The 22760-nt window shown below is 41.3% G+C and overlaps 2 protein-coding genes across 3 annotated transcripts; both read right to left on the bottom strand.

Annotated features, from left to right (window-relative positions):
• Window positions 1-5067: 5067 nt before the first annotated feature.
• On the bottom strand, window positions 5068-5562 carry LOC149815927 (pentatricopeptide repeat-containing protein At1g08070, chloroplastic-like). Its single transcript, XM_089990652.1, has one exon. It carries the CDS (start codon window positions 5560-5562, stop codon window positions 5068-5070), a length of 495 nt encoding a protein of 164 aa, XP_089846778.1.
• Window positions 5563-6051: 489 nt separating this feature from the next.
• On the bottom strand, window positions 6052-12015 carry LOC149815926 (squamosa promoter-binding-like protein 14). 2 transcript variants are annotated; one of them, XM_089989321.1, is made up of 11 exons: window positions 11876-12015; window positions 10435-11072; window positions 10150-10343; window positions 8886-9769; window positions 8679-8753; window positions 8488-8595; window positions 8258-8375; window positions 8036-8171; window positions 7806-7947; window positions 7089-7691; window positions 6052-6997 (listed from the first exon to the last, which is right to left on the bottom strand). In XM_089989321.1, exons 2-11 carry the CDS (start codon window positions 11034-11036, stop codon window positions 6566-6568), a joined length of 3294 nt encoding a protein of 1097 aa, XP_089845447.1. In that variant the 5' UTR covers window positions 11037-11072; window positions 11876-12015; the 3' UTR covers window positions 6052-6565. The 2 variants fall into 2 exon arrangements, with proteins under 2 accessions (XP_089845447.1, XP_089845448.1); XM_089989322.1 differs by having other exon boundaries at window positions 10435-11119; window positions 11876-11982.
• Between the last annotated feature and the right edge of the window lie 10745 nt (window positions 12016-22760).

The following is a 22760-nucleotide window of genomic DNA, read 5'->3' as shown; positions in this document are numbered from 1 at the left end:
AGGTAGTGCCGCCAGGTCCTGAGGCAATACACAATGGCAGTCATCTCACGTTCATGCACTGTGTAACACCTCTCTGCATCTTTCAGCTTGCGACTCTTATATGTGATCAAATGGTCATCTTGCATAATAACTCCGTCAATGGCAAAGTCTGAGGCATCCGAGTGGACTTCAAAGGGTCTCGAATGATCAGGCGATCGCAACACTAGCTCCCTCACTAAGGCTTTCTTTAAGCCATCAAAGACATATCGGCACACTTCTGTCCAGAGCCATGCCCGATTTATCTTTAACAAATCGGTGAGGGGTGCAACAATGAGAGAATAGCCTTCAATGAAACACCGATAGTAGTTTGTCAAACCAAGGAATGACCGCAATTCTGGCACTTTTCTTGGCGGAACCCATTCCTGGATGACCCTTATCTTTTGCCCATCCATACGCAGCACACAACGCCCCACAACGTGGCCAAGGAAGTTGATCTCCTCCTGCCTGAAGAGACACTTATCTCGTTTAACACAAAGGTCATTCTCCTTCAGCACCTGAAACACAGTTCGCAAGTGCCTGACATGTTCCTCCATATTGCTGTTGTAGATCACGATATCATCTAGGTAGACTACTACGAACTTGTCTAAGTAAGGGTAGAAGATCTGGTTCATTAAAGTCGTGAACGTGGCTGGAGCATTTATCAACCCGAATGGCATTACTAAGAATTTATAAGCACCATAGCGAGTGACACAAGTTGTCTTCGGCTCATCACCTTCAGCAATCCTCACCTGCTAGTAACCCGATCGCAGATCTAACTTGGAAAAGATACGGGCACTGCCTAGTTGATCAAATAAGTCTGCTATCAATGGCAATAGGTACTTGTTCTTCACCGTGACTTTGTTCAAAGCGCGATAATCCACACATAACTACTTGGAGTCGTCATGTTTCATCTGAAAAATGATTGAAGTACCAAATGGGGCTTTCGATGGACGAATAATGCCTGCATCCAATATCTCATCTAGCTGTCTGCGCAGCTCCTTCAGCTCAGCTGACCCCATACGGTATGAAACCATTGTAGGAGGCTTCGCTCTTGGGGTCAACTCAATCTTGTGGTCGACCTCACATCTTGGTAGAAGACTCTTCGACTATTCCAAAGGCATCACCCCCCCGGAACTTCTCTAATAGTGGAGCTAGGGTCGGCGGCACTACTGCTTCTACCTTCCCTTCTTCTGCGTGTACTGCAACTAAGAATGTTTGCTCCTCATGCTTGACACCCTTCTTCAGTTGCATTGCTGATAGCACTGAAGACTTGCCTTTCTGCATAAGGCACTGCACTGTGTGGGACAGGTCTGACTCCATGATCATCAATGTGTTAAACTTTGGTAGCATCATAACATTCTGGCTTCGCAGAAACTCCATACCCAAAATCACCTAGAAATCGTCTAAGGGCACCACAGAAAAGTTGGCTTTGCCGACCCAACTCCTCACTTGAATAGCCATGTCTCTTGCTTCACCAAGGATGAGCTTGGCCCCAGAGTTTACCGTTTTGATGGTTCGCTGCTTTGGCTCAGGCTTCAAGCCAAACCGCTCTGCCTCTTCCCGCAAGACAAAGTTATGTGTGGCCCCTGAGTCTATCATTGCTTAAGTAGACTTTTCATTCATAATGACTTTCAAGTACATAAGTTCCTTACTGACCTGCATGTTCTTAGCCGCCCAACTTTTAGCGGCGTTAATTGATCGCATGACCCCCATCCTTGGTTGCATCGTCTCAGTGTCACTACATTCAGTATCGTTGCATTCTTTCTGTGCAGCGTTGGCTTGCCCATCATCTTTCACGAGGTGCTTTGGCCACTGTCTGGCGATGTGCCTATTGTTATGCTATTGTTATGCTTTGTGTAGTTCTATTTTTTTTTTGGATTGATGGCGTGTCGACGCCTCACCTTTATCATCGCGCCGCTCATTCTTCTTGCCTCCGTAGTCAGGCTTCTTCCTGACTTTGGTGGATGGAGTGAAAGGCTTGCGCTGAGTGTCAATTAAGCGCTCGACCGCCACATATGCATCTTCCAAAATACGAAGGTTACTCATTTCTACTTCTGACTGTGCCCATGACTGAAGTCCCACAATGAACCAGTTGAGCATGTCGTCTTCTGGCATGTTAGGTATCTCCAACATAAGCTTCTGGAACGTTCTGACATAGTCTTGCAACGAACCAGAGTATTTGAGCTCACGAACCATCTGGTCCGCCTGCCTCAGCACGTTTCTTGGCATAAAATAGTTGCACAGCTCTATTTTGAAGTCGTTAAAGGTGTCTATCATGCATTGACCCCTCTCCATGTTGTTGTGCTTCCGCCTCCACCAAGCGATGACATCTCCATTAAGTAAGGCTGTTGCGGCCTTAATCCTCATATCCTTAATGATCACATTCTGGATATCCAAGTAGTCTTCTACTTGGAACAAAAAATTCTCAATGGCCTTGTTATCACGATAACCATTGAATTTCGCGGGTCTTGGCATATCAATCCTTGATGACCTCTCACCATTTTTGCCATTTAGGGTCACCGTCCGCTGCAACGTACGGTTCTTCAACTAAAACTCTCTTACTTCAGTCTGCAAGTCGGCCATTGTAGTCATCAACGAAGTGACCTGCCCCATTAGTAAATTTATCTGTTATTGCAGGCTCGCCACCACATCATTCAGTCCACTGAATGATTCACATGCGCGTGAAATCGCTTCCTCATGTGAAGTCACATCTTCCGCCAACTTGTTAACAGTTGCAACCAACTCTTCTTGGCCCCGAGGTGAACCCATCTCCTCAGTTTCGACAACTGCCTTGCCTTTGGTGTTGCGCAAGTTTTGATAAGGCGCCACAATGTCTTGCTCACAAATCGCAGCCTGTCGACGTATTTGTCGACACCGACTCCGGAGTCCCTTCCCCAGCATGAGAACAAGCTCTGGTACCACTTGTCACAGGCTTATTTCTTTCAATGGGCCAGCGTGGCGGGACGGTCCCTCCTCACCGCCGTAAGCCTACTTGTCAGCTCGCTTGCCGGTCGCGAAAGCTTGTAATCAGAGTGCAAGAGAGCAAGAGAAAAATAAAGGGAGAAAAATTGCAATCACAAGAAACAGTCACAATGAGGGTGAACAAAAGAAAGCTCAACACATTTATTTTATTCACAATTTTGCCTGCAGGCTATTACAGTTCAAGTATACAGGCTGCCTCTTCAGGGTATTGATTCACCTGAACCGGGTAGCTTATATCAGACTCAACAAAAGCAAAACAGACTCTAAGCGCAATTGTACAATGTAAGTCGCAAGGAAACAATTACAATGCAGATTTTTTAATATGCATTTAGTGTTACGTCATTGCATCTTATTTTGCTTTGGTGTCAGATTCAGATAAGGATGTAAATGGTTCGGATTTGGGTTGGATGTGACCAATATCATATTTGACTAATCGGATGTTAGCTAAATGTATTCAAATTCAGATTTGGATTCTGGTGGTGGCAAGCTCGTACCAGATCCACTTTTATACATGTAAACGGATTCAGATATCCGCCAAATTCAGATATTTCTCAGATTAGGTGGCAAAAAATCAAAGCCATATCTGCATCCTACTATAATAGGATGTTTTGGCTTACCAAATGCAGCTAAACGGAATCGAATTAGGTTGGATATAGGATACAGTCTGGTTAATTGACATCCTTAGATTCAGATCGGGTAGGATCCGTGCAGTGTCAGATACGTTTCCTCTGCATGAAACACTTCAAAGTTTCGGAATACACTAGTCAGAAATGCCATCACCAAACCCACGATGTCAAGCAAGTCCACTATAAAGCTGTATCGATGTGGACCTAGAAAGGTACAGGTTGATCAGTTCCAAACCGAATGGATAAGATATATATGGGCACGTGGGACCATTTCCAATGCCATTGATAAGTTCAGCGACCCTTCAAACTAAGGGTGGAAAGGGATCGGATATTTCCTGAATCACGATTGATCCAAATCCATGTCAACTTTTGTACAGATTCAGGATCCATATATGAAGATATTCCTATCTGAGGGTAACGTATCGGATTCAAATTGGTGGTGTGAGCCGTCTGGCCAAATTCGATCCATTTATCCCCAACGAACCCACCCCGGCCACGGCGAGCCCTGGCCCAATGGAAATGCACCGACCTCCCAACCATTATACCCACAACCAGGCTTTCAAATCGTCCAGAAATCCCCAATGACATTGGGGCCCACATCACGATGGCTGACCCCCAATCACAGCGCATAACCCCAAACCACCCTGTCCTCTTCGCAGGCATCCCCACCCCCACTTCCTTGCCACCCTCTCATCGGCCATGTCCTGGGCGGCACCACCAACCCCATCATCCACGCACTCGGGTTGGTTTGGTCGCACGGAGGACAAAAATCGAAGTCCTTTTCTTTGGTAAACGCCAATCACCGAGACTTCAAATCCCTCCACGGACCCAGCCCGGACAAAGACAGTCCACGCCTCTGCGCCCGAAGCCACCAGGAAAACGGATCCCATCATTTGAAGTAGGATGGGTTCCATCATACATTAAATCCTAGCCATCCATGAGAAGCATTTAATGTATGGCTAGGATTTAATGTATGATGAAACCCATCCTATTTCAAATGATGGGATCCGTTTTCATCCGCAAGGCCCAGACGGTGTGTGCGTCACACCTGATAGCCTATCAGATGTGCCATGCTGGTGGCGAACGCAGGACCCAGCAGAATTACCGAAATCCCATTCACGAAATGCACCGAGTTCCGGCAACAGCATCACAGGGCATTTTAGTAAACACAACCCCACTAAGGGCATCGCTCCCATCGAGAGTAGGGGTGGCAATCGTGTTGGGTCGGCGGGTCAGAACACCTCAATACAAACCCGACCCGTTTATTAAACGGGTCGGATGTGGCAAACCCGACCCATTTATTAAACGGTTAACCCGACCTGACATGGTTAACCCGTTTAATAAACGGGTCGGCTCAACCCGACATGATTACACAACACGGCATGTTGCAGGTTCGATCTGACCGTCGCAAACATAAATGATAAACCCCAAGCAAAGCGTTTCAAGAAACCACATCTCGTTGAGGCATTTCGTCAAACACTTGCTGAGCAGATCGGAATCTCCCACAACAACCGTAGAAATGGATCAAAGCGTTCGCGACGAAGACGTCGGCGACAAACCCGAGCTTTCCAATGTGCCCGTGGATCTGCTCACCTTTCGGCAAGGCAGGGGTGCACATGCAGGCCTTGAGGACGAAAGGAAAGGTGTAATTATTCGGGGAGACACCACAGGAGACGAATTGGGCATAGAGGGCGACCCCTCGGAGAGGGTCCCCACGTTCAGCAAAGCCCCAGATGAGCATGTTCCAGGCGAAGGTGTCAGGGTTGCGGTGGAAGATGGCCAGGGTGTAGTCCGGCAAGGAGGGTGAGAGCGAGCAGGCAGCGATGACACCGGCAAGGCCGGAGGTAACGATCTGAGCATGGGCTTGCTTGATGTGGGACAGCAGCGAGCATCGGTGGAGGGAGAGGGACAGATGGGTTGCCAATGCAGGAGGCATTGCCGACGGAAGAGGGTGGCGGAGGCGGGTAGGAGAGTGTGTGTGGTGATGGGTAGCGGTGGGCATTTGAGAATGGACCATACGGGTTCGTATAAACGGATTGACCGACCCACCTAACCCGTTTGGCATACCCCTAACACGAACCCGACCCGTTTGATAAGCGGGTTAGGCAGGTCAACCCGCTTATGACACAAACCCGTTCAAGCCAAACCCGGCTAAGAAGCGTGTTAGATTTTGCCACCCCTAATCGGGAGTCTGTACCTAAGAAACAGCCACACGGTGTTGTCCTTTCAGAAACAGGAGGGCCGCGACTGGCTTCATCGTGTGGGGCCCCACTACTGCACCCTGCAGCCACCCCACCCCCCGGACCAGCTTGGCTCCACTCTCCCAACGAAACCTTATTTAAAGATACAAAAGTGGCTTAAAATCACATCACCCAGTACATTCTCATAAAAGAGCAGCAGAAAACAGCCACATTCATGCTCATTATTTTTCCCGCCGACGTTTATTTTTATACTATACCCCTTTCACATATCAATCTTACAATGAAAATAAATTTAAGAAAAAAAAAAAAGGTCAGAGAGGTCACCACAACCGTCAATCTTCAGATTAATAGACACCAAGGGAGACTGTACCACTCTCCCTCTCTCATCCCAGTTCTTGCTCTTAAAGCTCTCGCTTTGAAGCTTTTGCTTGGAACCCAATGCTGGCTGCTGACTGATTGTTCTCTCCTCTGAGGTAACCTCCAAAACCCAAAGATACATAAAAAAAATATAAAAAGTCCCCTCCTCCCTACTGTTCTTGCCCAAATCAGTGGATGAGCACATCACCCCCAATTTGAGATTACCACACAATACCGCTTTCCTGATTGGTTCGATACCTTCAAAACCACTCATTCGGATTGGGTCTCATTGGGGAAGTAACATTAACATGGAGATATTCTCCTGTTAACTTATCATGCACACCAAGGAGCTGGAGTAGCCCATGTTTCCTTTTACTGCAGTCACAGCCAACCATATGATATGTTCTCCCACTTGAAGGGCTCGACTGTCCCCAACTGGGGGCGGCCCCTGCAGAGAATGCATACACACACACAGACTGCAGCAATGGCAAGCACTGAGTGGAGGTACGGCCTGTGAAGGAACCCCCTTCCACCAGACAATCTACCTGGTCTTCTTGAGGCTGCAATCGAGCAGCGTGTGCAGGACTTCTGAGATGACGAAGGCTTCAATCCTTCAGAGTCTGGTGCAATCCATGATTCATCCATTGGTGATATCTCCAAGCTCGCAACTGTAATGGAAACCTGCCCATTTGCCTTGTCCATGTGTTTCCTCTGCACTAGCTTGTTGTAAGAATGGTGATTTTTCATCAGAGCATAGCCATAAGGAGAAAGCCCACTTGCATCTAGTGCTGAAGTCCACGCATTCAACCCAATCTAACGACACAGACAAAATGAAATAAGAAACAACGCTAAGATCAGATCAAGACTGACAACCAAAATGATCCTTTGCAGTTATCATGCTTACATTTTGTGGATCGTTGGTAAGTGCATCAACCACATCTTCACAGCCTCCAGCACAGGCTGCAAGATGCAGAGGGGTGATGCCACCAGGTCCGGTTGAGTTGGGAACAAAAAGGTAGTCCATAGAAGAATCCGAGCCTCGGAATCTGCGATAATGCAGAAGCAACTTAACCATTTTGACGCACCTCCTCTTCACTGCCCGGTTGAGTAGTTGAATCTCGGACAACATTTGCATCAATTCCTTCATGACTCCATCCTTTTCCAGATTTATCTCCAAGAGAATGTCAAGGAGTGTCTTGACTAATGTAGTCCAGTCCCTCTCAACACAGAAAACCAGGAGATGCTTGAAACGATTACAGGAAAAGTCGGCGTTGGTGGAACTTGCATGATTGCTTTTTCTCTGGAACAACCATCCAAGCTCATTAAGGAAGTGAAGAATGTCTTCCCTACAGCTTGATTGTCGACCACCCTGCATTTGATCATCTGGGATCACATTCGATCGCCTGGTAGCTTGCTCCAACTCAGGTTCAAGACTTCTCAATTCCTTGCATATCTCTGCATCAGCAATTATGACAGGGAAGTTGTTCCCTTTGAAGCCATTCTCAACCTGCACTTTCACATACAACACAAGGAATCTGTGAACATGCAAATACAAACAATGTATTTAAAATTTTTCTATAGCAACATATTCTCATGAAAACACTCAAGAAGCAGAAATTACCTCAATAAAGCATCGGCCCATTAAAGTGGATGTTCCACCAGGAAATCTAAAACTTATGGTACTAAACTCATCATCACTTCCTGTGGAAGAACTTTCAGGAACTTCTGCAGAAGTGTATCCACCCATATACGTGCAGTGAATTCTACAAAAAATCCAATTTGTAGTTTTCGACCAATTTCATATTAAATAAAGAGTAGTTTGTAACTTGAAAGCTAAAGGTTGCCAATTACCTGGTGCCAGAACCTCTCAAATTTCGACCCATTAAAGTGATGGAGGCCTCCTGCCCGCTTAATACTGCCAGTGGAGACGCATAGATGAGTTCAGGAGCATTCGATGCTCTCCAAGACTTCCACAGCCTGATTTTCCCTGAGGGATTATTGGCACAAAAATCAAATGTGAGAAGAGTGTCGCACTCATCAATCCAGTGTACTCGCATTATAACTTGCACCAACCATCTTTATGAGTTGCCAACTGCCTGTCAGTGTGAACAAGAAAACGACCAGTTCTCCAAAAGTCTGAGTCAGTGCTCTGGACAAGTGCATTGACATGCTCCCAAAGATCTTCATGAAACTGCAAGCCCAACACAAATCATTCAAATTATTTATTAAAGAATATAAACGAAGAAAATGTCTGAAGTAACACCAGAAAAAGTCTGATTCACAATCAAGAGGAACAAACATACCTTACACCAAGCAAGGCAAGGCATTGATAAATAAACAGTGAGAACCACACAACCTGGCCTTATATAGCTCTCCATTTCTGATGGACACTGGGAAAGCCAATCCAATATCTGAAACCGACAATCAGATATCGGTCATGAAAATGAGAATATATAATTGAATTCCCCCAACCTTTCCTCTCCAAAGAACTCACCTGTCGCCGAAGGGCATGAGGGAAATCACTAGGGTCCTTGTCAAATAGCTTAAAGATTATTCGCCCCGTTCGATCCTATTAACAGGTTAGAGTCGTTAGACGAATACATCTATCATGTTTCAGTAGCAGATAACACCCAAATTACTTTGAAACAAGGCACATATCAAGAAGTACATCCGCGAATCAAAAGAAGATTACAGAGCATACCTGTGGGTCAGAATTTGAACTAGATGGGGAATGATCAGACCCAGATGAAGACGTGTAGCCTTGTTGCCTGACTGGTGAACTTGATCCCTGTCCCCTACGAGCTAAACCAGGGTCAACTCCATTTTCGGTTCTTCCATTTACACCTTTAAAGAGATTCAGAGGCGAACTCCAGCTATTTCTCTGACAAGTCTCCACTGTCGAGCTATTATCTCCAAAATTGAACATCTTCTCAAGCTTTGTCATTTCCGCTGCAGACTGCAAAGGAAATAGCTTTTGCACTACAGGAGAAGATGAAGGGGACCTCTCCTCAATTGGATTACTGCTATCAGATGAAAAATACTTAGTACTTGAACCCCTTCTAGAAGAACTATCATCTTCTGGAGAGGAAATAAAGAGCTGCAATGGAACAATTGGTCGAGAAGGTCGGACAGGACGCTCTGAAACATCAGGTGAAAGAAATGACTTGCTTTCTTCTAATCCAGCAGAAGGATGGGACATGCCAGAATTATTCTTCAATTTGGAAACATGCGTCTGATTCTGAAAGTTTAACCTTGTCATGGGATAATCCTGCTGCCTGTTATCATCAGTACCAAGATTGTTATTGTCATTCAATGGAAACTGAGATCCAGGAGAGGATGCTGCCACTGCAGCAGAGAGGATAGCTACAAAGTCTGAGGGCGTAGAAGCTTGGCTCCCATTAGCTTTGGATGCATGTTCTGAAGAATGTGGAAGCTGTTTAACATTCAGATCTATGTTCCCTGGTACAGGAAACCTACCAATGTTCTTGCCAGGAGTCGGCAAGGAATTTATTTTACTAAGAATCTGAAGAAAATGGTCTTTATCAGGCACTGGCAGGTCATTGCTAGTTTTATCAGCATTATTCCCTGAGATGACAAAATTCTTGTGTCAATGTGATGTACCATTTTCACAACTAACACACACATGCAAGAAAGCAAGTAGCATGCAGGGGACCACCCAAAAGACATTATACAGGAGATGGAAAGTTTTTCCAAAGGAACAACAGATCACATAGATCACTCTACTCTTTTCTTCAGTTAGAAAGATATTGTTACAAACATACAGATATCCATGGACACATATGTAAAGGAAAACACAATAATATAGCATGGATTGAGAGTGACAGGGATGAACCTCTCTCTCTCTCTCTCTCTCTCTCTCTCTCTCTCTCTCTCTCTCTCTCTCTCTCTCTTATTTGGAACATGAATAAAAAGGGAAGAAAAAGGTTATGATTAATCCTTTGCACCTTGCAGACGAGCTAAAACGGCGAGCAAATTAACAAGGTCCAAGTTCCCACTGCTACCATTTTCCCTTCCCCCTGATAGCAGCGGCCCTGATGAAACATCTTCTTGCTGGGTCTTTCTTCTGCGTCTGTTATGCCCCGCTAGCCTACGCCTACAGCTCCTCTTCCCCTCGTCAAACTCCTGAAGTGGATGAAACCTGCATAGACAAATATGCCACAAACAATCTTGATCACAAATGCCAGAATCTAAGAAACCAGAAAATGAATAAATAGTTTCACCGATTCTACCTGCTACACTGTTGGCAGAACCTCTGCATCTGCTTACCAACCAATGATTTGGTGGTTTTACTGTGAACCTCACAAACTTTGTGACGCCGATGATAATCTTTAGCATTTGATAGATCAGCTTTACAATCATCCACTTGACACGTAGGGTAACTGCTGCTGGGTGAACCTGAACGAACCCGTTTGTTTGGTCTTCCCGCAGAATCATCAACCACTGAGTAAAACCCAGCACCCAGCTTCAGTGTGAGGTCTTCTGCATCCTCGTCCTCATCTGCATTCTTCCTCAACCCCAGCTGCTTGAGATTCTCATGGTCCCTCCCCTTGTTGGCCAATTCCTCAGCAGACACAGGTCTCTGATGCTCATTCCCAACTGGCTTCGCAACAAACATGACGCTGTCCCAACCCCAAGCTTTCGGGTTCCAGTTAGCCGATGAACCTGGGTAACCAACAACGTTCGAAGGCAGATGTTGTGTTTGGTGGCAACCAGTGTTAGCCCAGGGCAAATCCCGCTTCTTGGCCATAGCAGCTGCATCATGGAACAACGTGGGAATTGCCTGATGGATGAACACCTGACCAGCAACTTGTGGACCTACCTCTCCTTCCATTTCCACAAGCCCCAAACAATCACGCCCTAATTCACTCTATTATTGCACCCAGAATCCAAGGCGAGAAAGGAAAAAGGGAAACCCTATCAGTTTATCATTATATCTATCAAATTCAAACCCAAGTAAATTAAAAAATGTATATTTAAGCCAAATAAAGAAGATATTCTTCATCAAATAACACAAATGTATGCATATCCAGAGCTTTGTTACACGATTTGTGCCTAAGTTGAATCCAAATCGATGCATAATACGCAAATTGCATATAAATACACAAACTAGCGTATTCTCCGTTAACATAATCCAAAACCCAGGCGGAGATAGAGAGAGAGTATAAAAATTAGAAAACAAAAATAGAACGCTCAGACTCAGAATTCAGTATTCTCTTTACCCTTATCCAAACCAAAGGTAACAAGTAAAACAGAAAACAATCAGTAGATCAAGAAGAAGAAGAAGAAGGAATGCACAGCACATAACCGATCTCTCGGTTACTAAGGTTCCGCAATTAATTTCAACAAGTAAACATAGGGAAGGGGAAGACAACGACGACAAAGAAGAACTAATTCGCCAAAACAAATCATTTGGTTAGCCTAGAATTTTTGCCCCAAAACGCACAGAAGTAATCCACGGCAAGCAAATTGCCCAAAACTCTAAAAACCATGACAGCGTAAAACCAGAGTTTGCATAGTGATTCCCAAGCATCAAAACAGAAAAAAGAAAAATCCACTTCTATCCGCTTGCCCATCCAAAAAAAATAGGGTTTCCAAGTATCACCATCCGTTCAGAAAAGAGGGGCAAGACGAATAAACCGAAAAGTAGCATAGATCTGCAGGGAGCCGTACCTTTACCAATACCCAAGGCAGGAATCCGAACACTTTCCCGATCTCTCTCCCCCAAAACTCGATCTTTACTGGTGAAATCCAACGTCAAAGAGCCCAAATCTCCCGATCTCACATCTCATTCATCTCGCAGAGCTCCGAACCCATCACCTGCAGAACCTCGAGATAATATGCCGGAAAACCCTAGCTAGGACAACCCGGATCCCGCCAGCAGACCCCTCGCCGGAAACCGCAGACTGCCACCCGAAACTACCATATGTCGACCATCACCCATCAAACCCAATACCCAAAACCTCTCTCTGGGACGAAACAACCGAAGCTCTCAACCCCAATTGCCGGATCCTTCGGCCGAAAAGGAAGAGAAATCGCCAAAAAACAAGAACGTCCCGCTAGAGTTCGCAGAGAAGCCGGAAGAAAGGAGACGGCAAATAAACGAGCGCGAGAGCAGCGAAGGCGGCGGCGACTCTACCGGAATCCATCCCGAAAATTGAAATCCGGCGGCCGAGATTCTTTTCGCCTCTTTCTTCTCTCGTCGCTCTCACTGATGGAAGGAAAGAGGAGAGAAAGAGCGATGGAACAGTGATTCTCAGGGGAAGGAAAAGGAGAGGAGAGAAGAGCCGAAAAAGGAAGTGAGATTAAAGAAATGAAAAGGGAGGAGAGAAGAGCTTGAAAACGGGCGCTTTTTCCTCTCTCTCAGCACTCAAGGAATCCTCTCTTAAATAATTCATCTCCGCAACCAAAAAGCAAACGAATTTTAAACCCTCTCTTCTCTCTCTCTTCTTCTCGCCGAGCCCACACAGACGTTTATTTACCAGACCTCAACCCACCCTGGTTAGTGAGTAAACCGTACTCCATCAACTTTTTTAAGGGACGAACATAGACACGCGCTATTACACAACATTCCTGATTTTTGCCCTTTTTATAAAACACATATTACTTTTGAAGCAAGGCATTTGTATTCGTAAATATCTCAAAGGTTGGACCTGTGTTTTTATCATTTTTTTTTAATTTAAAAAATATATATTTAAGTTTTCAAAACTTGGATTTGTGTTGGGTTCCCATTGGCATCTCGTGTCTATGTGACAAGATTACACTCTGGAAAAATGCTTTGTTTTTTTTTTTTTTTTTCTCTTTCTCACATCCAGATTAGTACGGTTCAAACCAAACATGAGAGCCTGAGAGAGTGATTCTATAAGAAATGCAACCGAAAACGCCCGTATTGTTAAAAGTTTTTTGCTTAAATTTTGATTTAAGAGCGCGCAAATAAACTAATCAAAGCTTTTTCCATGTTTGTTTCTGCTGCCTAAACCCAAGTAAGTTTATTTGTGTCCTTAGAAAATGACGTTTATGTCCTCTCCTAGTTTGCGTTGGCTTTTTCTTAGTCGCGGGTTTTATAGTCAGGCTTTTCATGATAACGATTATGACCGAGCTGTGTATGAACGCGTCTAACGCGCTAGACTTGCTTGCCGCGAGAGGTAGATCGGGTTCGAGTTCTCGGGTTTAGCCTTGCGTGCCAAAACTATTTGACGTATTAGGGTTGCGTGCCAAAACTCTTTGATGTATCCGTTATGACTGTTTGAGCCCAAATCAAACTAGTAAACGGACCGAGTCAAAGTAATAAGCAGTCCGAACCGTTTACCAGGCTAGAGACGACTTTAAAGCCCTTATACTAGATCGCATTCGTTTTCTTTTCATTTGTGATATTTGTTTTGCTTTTCCGCTCGTGCTCCGTGGCCGTAGCACGCTACTCTTAATGTGCCGTTCGTGATGCGGGGGTTCACTGTCCGCTGTAACGTACGATCACGCGGTTCCCGAGATCCTGGCCGTCCGAACTGAGCATTTTATTGGGCCGTACGGTGAGCAGCAACGCGGCGCGGAAAGCGAGTTGATTGTGGTTAAGCGGACCTTAGACCAGCACTAAACCATGGTTAAGTTAACCTGCGAAGCAAAGCGGTGCCCTCAGACCCGCCCTAACTCCTTACCCTCCGGGAAGCCAAGATGGACGGTGGCCTCGAACGACACGTGGAGAGAGGCGTACGTACGGACGAAGAAGAAAAAATGAAGGAACGTGACCCACGTGGGGTCATCTACTTTGTCCTTTTCCCCGTGCCAGCTCATCGTCTATGCTATCGGTTAACTTCGAAAATACCCCTCAATGATATGATAGGGGACCATATAAGAAGCTTGTCATGGTTCGCAAGAGTAGACTCTGCTATATGTTAATACGGCTATAACACCAATAACAAAAAAATTATGATAAATGAAGTGCATTCATATTTATTTTGCAAAATTCATTTAAAAAATATATTAAGCAAAAGCATATTCCAATTTCGCAACTGAAAAATCTATTATAAAAAAAATATTTAGTTCTAAAGTTCAAACTCTTAGCGAAACAATATAATATGCATTTTTTTTTTTGTATTTTCTTGATTTTTATAATATCTGGATAATGAAAATTTTAAAAATTTATTTTATGACTTTCAAGTATATGATTGCATTCGTATCAAAATTTTGAAGAGAATTGTTCTTATTTCATCAAAATCTAAGTTAAAATCAATTCAGAGCACATTCCACAAGTTTCAAAGGCATAATAGTAATTAAGAAAAAGTTTCAATGGCAGATATGACCTGAGGGTCATAGTCATCTAAACCTTGTTGACCAGCTCAATCAACCGTACTAGAGACATGGAGGTAGTTTTTAAAATGACATTTTTGTTATTTTGCTTTTTGGGTTTTATTTTTGAATTAAAATTATTTTATAAGGGGTAGTTTGGACTTAGCAACATTAACTATATTGGGATCTAATTAATGTAACTAAGACCCTAACCAAACCATTTCTAGTTTGGATATGATTTGAATCACATAAGATCCAAACCAGATCCAAAACCCATTTTTTTCAACACTTACTACACGTATTGCTTCTTTTCTGCCACTTGAAAAATAATTTTTACCAAAGTGTTAACTACATGTATTTCGGCTAATGAAAACCCCTATTTGTCAAACATCATCACCACGTATCATCAACCCTTCAAGCATTATCATCAGAGCTCACGAATTGTCCTCAACCCTTCAAGCATTAACAAAAAAAACGAAAGGAGAGGAACTTGTTTTAATGTAATTGAATGTAAAAAATGGGCATGCGAGCTAGACGACTTTCACTAAAATCGACCGTGTTACGGTTCATGGAATTGATCTACATGTGGATTAGTTCTAAACCACCTTAGAAACATACCAGTCCAGTCCCTAGATGGGTTGGATCTGACTGGTTCCAAGAGGAAAATTTTTATTCTTTTATACTAGATGATTTTCTGAAAATCAGTATTTTCGAAAGTCTTTTTTTTTTAGATCCTGGAAGGGACTGATCCACCTGTGGATCAGTTCAAAGGCCTAATATTCAATCATGCTCAGATCAGTTCCAAACATTTCATCTTTTATAAATGGACTGATTCGGGATTGGCGATGTTCACGCTCATTGCGCTGATCATAATTACAAATTTGATTGGGCGTTTCGGATTAAGTGAGGGCTATGATTTAATTCCAGTATAATGACTGTTATTTTTATATAACCTTCGGATGTCACTCTCAATCTGTAAACCACACTATCAATCATGTAAGAAAAAAATTAGTATTAATATAAAGTTAACATATTGTATGGAAAACACTAAAAGCATTTCTAAGGAAATCGCTTTTGGGTTAATGGGTCATTTATATGGTTGATACGTAAGTGACCCTATGTTGATAATAATAGGTATATTATTAGGCTTAATTAAATCCAGTCATGAGTGGTTTGAGGTCTATAGAAAAAAATTAAAACTTATGCTCATGTGTTACTAGCTTACCCGAATGCACTTTACCCACATGTATGCATAAAAGACCTGACAAATATATCGTAAATTCTTTGTATCTCCATCGTCCAGAGGAGTTTTTAGGAACAATTTATGGTATTGAAAAGCTGACAAAATTTCTCATGTTCTATGAAATTTTGAGTTTTATTCTCAGACTATGCACAAAACAATGATAGTCGGAATAAAAAAGTACAAGCGAGCCCTAAATCATTCGTATCTCCCTTGTTCAGAGGAATTGTTATGAGCGATTTACGACATTGGAAAGTTGATAAAATTAACTATATTGTTTAAAATTTTGAGCTTTGTTCTCAAAATGTATACAAAACTATGATAGTTGGAACAACAGGTCCACTGTATATGCAATGAATGAATGTTTTTGAATCGTGTTTCTAAATAATAATTTAACATGTAAATGCAATTCAATACTGAATGTATGCAGGTGTTAAGTACCCAAAGGGGGCACGAACTAAAAAGAGCATTATCTGCACTTGTATACCTTATTACACATTGTGATTTGAATAAATGACTTATGCATTACATGTTACATGATTGTGTATGGATGCATCTAATTATTTATGATCAATGCCTTTTGGTCAATGCATAATTAAGTTGATATGTTAAAACTGTATTTTGTGGCATGATAGTTTCACTAGCATTAAATTCTACATCCATGAGCTCGAATGGGAGGCCTGAATCTTAGATTAGATTTGTCATGTGCATGATTGATTGATGAAATCAATGAATTAAAAAGATAACTATGTGACACTAAATCTACTGAGCTTACAATGAGAGGGTAGACAATACTTCTGGCTTTTTGAGTATTGTTTTGAATAGGGAAGGTTGCTCCTCCCCAATCACAAAGATAGAAAAAGCCTTCATATTAGTTGTGGGGTGGATGGTTATAAAACTCATGAATGAAAGTTTGATGCATCAGGTTGATGGTGTTGAGAGCTCTCTCTCAATTAAGGTCGTCCCTCACTTAGGACTCGTAAAAGGTGTCTGACTAGGATAAAGCCACAAATTATATGAATACACCTCTATCACCATGTCCCTGATCCAGGTATTGCCTATGTAGTACCCATAAGGGTAAGAAGCGAGAACCTAAACTTGTGTATTTAAATAGACATGGCATGCATCACGTAAAAAGAAATTTTAATTAAAGTTAAATTAAGTCACTCATGCATAATGATCTCCTATTCTACAATGGTAAGTGCATGCATGTTTATCTGTTCATGTATAAAATTTTAACTATTTATGAATGATTAATCATGTGATGTACTGTGATGATATGCATATTTGAATTGATAACTGTTTGCATCATTGTGTGGGTTATTGGAATATGATTATGTATACTACTTCTGGTTTACTTGTATTGGTAATTCCTACCAGGCTTTGTCTAACCTGTCATATGTGGTTTCAGGTGAAATATAATATATAGTTGCAGAGCAAATGCGAAATTCTCAGGCGGTGTCAAGAGCTAGTCTTTTCCTTTCTCGGATATAGTTTTGAAAAAATAATTATTGTTATTTTGGATTAAAAATACTCTGATGTAAATTTTAAATTATTATATCTGAATTTAATTTTAATAGTGAATGTTATTCACATTTTAATTTAGTTAAGATGATTGATCATATTGTAACCCACCAAGAATGTTTAACCCAAAGAAAAATATTGTTTTTGTTGTTTTTAAAAGAAAAAAAATCTCAAAAACTCTCGAGTTAAATTTTTGGGGTGTTACATTATAAATCATTAATTTATCTTATTCTTTTGCTCTCTACATGATACAATAAATTTGTTGTTTCACTTTCTTATCTTCTTCTCTATGGGGGCACCATTGTCCGTGCTTGTAATGGCTCAAAATTTCTAACATAAAAATTTATGATTTTTTATTTTAAATATGACATACCTCAATGAGGGAATTGTTGAACATCAAAAGTTGTTTGAAATAACTTAGACAATTCTGGGTGAGTTACAGGAAGAAAACAAAAAGAAAGACTAGATCTATTTCTTTTTTAGACCTAAATCCCAATCCTTACTACACGAGGTTCTCATGGGGAAAACAAACTCTCATACATATAAAGATTTAAAATTTTACATCATCTAGCCATAAATAGTGGCAATTAAAATAAGTAGTGACATCATCAAAATATAATTTAACTAGTTCTAAAGTATATACAGCCAAAAAATTTCAGTCTAACTGAAATCTCAAAATTCCTAAGATCTCAAAAAGTAAAGCCTTGGTTCACCAGCCCCCACCACTACGTCACGCCATCGTACTGTCAATCATCACTTGTATCCCCATAAAATAGAGTCAGACTCTTTTGAGCAGGTAAGGTAAATACCATAAGCATAAAGATTCACAAGTTAGAACAATCATCTCATTCATGATATTTTAATTTAACAAAGAACATTTTTATCATAGTTCAACAAAGGCATAAACAATCATGATTCATTAAAGAACACATTCACAATATGATTTACACATGATGAATACCAATGCTCAAGAAAAAAATTCAAAATTATGACAATGAATCTTTACTTTCTCTTTAGTTAAAAGTATCCTCGGGTACATGGGGTATCACCAAATTAGCAAAGATCACGCCTATGTATATTATTTCAAGTATTTTAATTAACTGATCTATCCACCTAACCAGCAGGTCCTAAACAAGTGGTTTGTGATTGAGAGAATCCCGAGTGGTGACCAAACAACAAGGATGACATCCAAGATTACTACAGTAGATGGGGTAATCACCTAGGACTCATGGATAACTCTGTTCTCCCTAACTTTGAGTGACTGGTGACCAAAAGGGGCACCCTGCTCCCATAACAAAAACACATGACCAATAGGTGAACCTACGTGCTCCAATTGTCACTCGAGCTTATACCATCTACTTTCTTCAAGTAGACCATGTGGGAATGGGTTACATGATTTTCTTCTTATTAAGTGTTTTATTTTATCAAGTACCTTATTCATGAGGCAAATCAGGGCTCAGAAGACCAAGTACCCTCTTGGAGCAACAATCACATTATTGTGATTATATGTACCCAACCAATTCCAAATGCTCGGGCGCTTTTAGCCTAAATAAGTGATCCGCTGGTAAAGGCGATAAAAAATAACGTGTGTAGATTTATTCATGTGCTATTATATGGTGCTTCCTTATGCACCTCAAGGGTTCTTAACAGACCCAAAGCTTATACATGCGCTCATAAGCATAAACATAGCTCATATGAATCAAAAGTTAAGAACAACAGTAACATATCCACACGAGCATGCGCATTGGCACCCGAAAGGTTCCTTGAACTACAATACTCACACACGAGAAGTAACAAAGCATGCAGACATCTCACACATAGGTCATTATTACATTTTTAACATAACATGTATTTATGATAGAAATGTAACTCAAAAACATGATAGCATAGTTATTTTGCAAATCATCACATTAACATGTGGATAATACTTCATTAAACCATCCATGACTTCACATGTAGCATATATCACCCTCTATGTATAGTGTTTGGCTTCGGCCTAGGTCAAACTTCAATCCAAAATAAAAAATTTAACCCAAACCCCTATACACCCTCTAACTGCTAAAACAAGATCCTAACTGGCAGTCATAACTAGACTAAAGAGGTGTTCAGTTAGCCTGGCTAGAGTTCTTCCCTAACCACATTCTAAAGATCAATCCTAATTGCTAAAACAATAATTATAAAATAGGAAATAATTCCTAAGTTGGACCCTCACATGAAATAGAAAAAAAGAGAGGGGGCGTCCCACCCTTCTTTCTAAAAAGTATGAGACACGCCTCATTTTTCTTTCTTCTTGACTTTTTTCTTCCAAAAATGCCCTAACTTGTGGCCCTTCATTGATTGACTTTGGCTATCTCCCATATAGCCTCCTTTCTTCATTTTTCTTCTTATTTTTCTTGATTTCAAGTGTCTTCACTCATAAGGAAAGTTGTTTCCCATGTAGAGAGCCCTCTTGGTGTGCCATGTGTTCCAATTGTGGGACTCATACCCTCCTCCCTAGCTTAAATAGGAAGATAGCATGTGTCTGTTGACTCTTCTCCATGTGGATCTGCCATGTCAACTACCACATCACCTCCTAGGGCCCCACTTTGATTTGAGAGACCTCTTTGACTGGATATTGGATCCAAGGGTTCTAGATCTAGTTCCTCCTCTAGATTTTGGTCAGTAACAATCATGAAGACCTTAGAAAAATCCAACAAGGAAAGTACAGGAGCTTGAAACATAACTTCCTTTAACCTCTTGAATACAACAGTGGTTGTCGATCCACACAAAGCTATCCCAAGGGGAAGGTAAGGGGTTGAGCAATGAGACCATAGTCTCTCACAAATCTCTGGTAATACTCGGTCAATCCCAAGAATCTCTCAAGTGTCATCATAATTTATGGCTTGCGCCACACTCTCATAGCATTGATTTTGTTTGGATTAGCTCAGACTCCTTTTTCGGTGACAATATAGCCGAGGTAGCTCACTTTCTCTTATCCAAAGAGACACTAACATCTTAGCATACAAGTGGTGCTCCCAGAACATACTCAACACAACTCTCATATGCTGAAAATGTGCGTCACAAGAATGACTATACACCAATGTCGTTAAAGAAAACTAGAGCAAACTTTCATAGCATAGTTTTGAAAACATCATTGATTATGACTTGGAAGGTTGTGGGTGCATTTGTCAACCAAAAGGGTATAACCATAAGCATGCATGTGAAAATTAGACTTGTGACAGCTTGGTAGGTATCTTATCAATTACAGATAAAAAGTATAATATTTAATATTTATAATACAGTGTTCAGAAATCTTGAGTCTTGTTTCTATCATAACAAGTGTGTAGTAGTGTGATTTTGATGAACTTATGTTTTAATATTTTACTCCCATTGTAGGTACTCATAGGGAAACTTTGAGTCAGTTGAGACCATATTGGGATTTATTATGCTATATATTTTAATACCTCGTATGACTAACTGGCTATGTGACTCCGCAAAGGGTGATTCAATAACCAAAGGAGAAGTTCACCGTAGGCCATAAACAAGGATGCACCCTAACCTTCTGCAGAAGTATGAAAACTATCCACGTACAATATATATACAGTAGATCTTGTCCTGTATCTCTGATGGCTAAAGACGTCGAGTCATTACCACTCGAGGGGCATATTAACAACAGTATCCATCAGAATGTACCTCCTACCCTCTCTATGATAGGCCTAGATCTGAATGAAAAACATAGAGTTTTTCTTTCTTAGTAAGTATTTTATTACTGTATTTGCCTCTTATGGGCATTCTAAGGCATTGATGGCCTGCATACTCCAATTGGGTAGCTTAATGTTTTATGACACAATTATATGTTCACTCTCATTCAGTACTTTTCTGGCTTGTTTGGCACTAAGGAGCACATCACCGGTGAAGGCGGATCCCTTTGCTCGTATGAATACTTTTAAGTGTGTGTATGTGTATCCATAGATTATTCTATCTTTCAATGTGGTTTTGGCTCTTTTTGCCTTTCTGAGCACTTTGCCAGTGTAGGTGTAAACACCCCAAATTTTTGTCATCCGTTCTCAGATAACCCCCCTCATGTGGGTGCCAACCCTGATAGGTCAGTATAGGAGTCCAACCCCGAGTCTGTTTTAGAAGATTACCATTTTACCCACTTTCATTAAGAAAATTACCATTTTACCGCTAGGTCATCCTAAGCACCCAGTCAGTCAGAGTCAACCAAGCTCATTCTTAAGCTCAGAATAGTTAGAATGTCAGTTATTTCTAGCTCATCTGAGCTCACGATGAGCAAACTATGTTCATTTCTGACCATTCCTACCAAAATGGGATCATTTTTTCAGAAATAAGCTCATTTCTCACTCAAATCCAAGCCAATTGTCTCTGAGTCAGTCATTCCTAGTCAATCATATTTCTTTGAGTCTAGCATTGAGCTCACCAGAAGTTCAAGTGCTCCAGTTTCAGTTCAAATCCACTTTCAAGTGTCTATGAGCCCATTTCAGCTTATTTTAACTGGAATTAAGCTAGATTCAATTAGTTGAGCTAGTGTTTGAGCTTCAGTTTTAGTTCATCTCAATATTACTGATCTCTGTTCCAGTTCAAACTCAGATCTGGTCTGTAACTCACTTCACTCCAGTGACTATTTCTCGCTATTTCTCTAAAAATGGTAGCTTTTCTTGACAATTCAGTTGAGTCAGTGTCTTGTCAGTCCATTTGAGTTCTTAAACCCTAGAATCCATCTCAATCTAGTTTGTTTCAATTTAATCCAGCTCAAACCTAAATTTTCAGTGTCACTCTGGGATCGACAGAGACAAAAATCATTTCTTGAATCATTTAGCCCATTTTTATCAATTTTAACACTTTTTGAACTGGTACATGTGTCAATCATAGTCTAATATCCAAAATTCTTCATCTGAGGTTAGCATTTCGCATGACATTTCATATCATTTCATAACATTTCATCACATTTTATTTCATTTTCGAGATTCAGAGCTCCAGTTTTGAAAATTTCAATCTAGATTTGAATTTTAAAGTCTTCAAAAATCAATTTCAAACCCTGGGTTTCCAAAATTGACATTTTTACCTCCAGGATTTTAAAGTTGGAAATATTTTCTCAAGAAAATAATCTGTATTCTTTTCAAACTTGGTTTTTTAAATTCTAAACTGGATTTGCTCCGCAATGGGGTATGGAACTTCAAATTCTGAGCTTATTTCAAAAACTACCAAAAATAGCTCATTTCATCTAGATTTTTTTGAGAGACCATTCTACCCCTCTGGCCTTTGAAATGAATTTCAAAAATGAATGTGGACCCACTTCCAAGGTGGTGCCACACTTCAAGTTTTAAAAAAGAAAAAAAAAATCTTTTCTTTTCTTTTCTTTCTTTTTATTTTTGTTGTTATTTTTTATTTTTCTTTATTATTTCCACCTAATGAGAGGCGGTGGGACCCACAAGGGGGTCGACCCTCTCTCCCTCTTATTCTCCACCTTCCTTTTCCTCCTTCACATTTTCTTTCCTTTTCCTTTTCTTT

Source organism: Nuphar pumila, chromosome 15 (assembly GCF_984573655.1).
Source record: "Nuphar pumila chromosome 15, dmNupPumi1.hap1.1, whole genome shotgun sequence".
NCBI lineage: Eukaryota > Viridiplantae > Streptophyta > Magnoliopsida > Nymphaeales > Nymphaeaceae > Nuphar > Nuphar pumila.
This window is presented reverse-complemented; position numbering and strand designations above follow the sequence as displayed.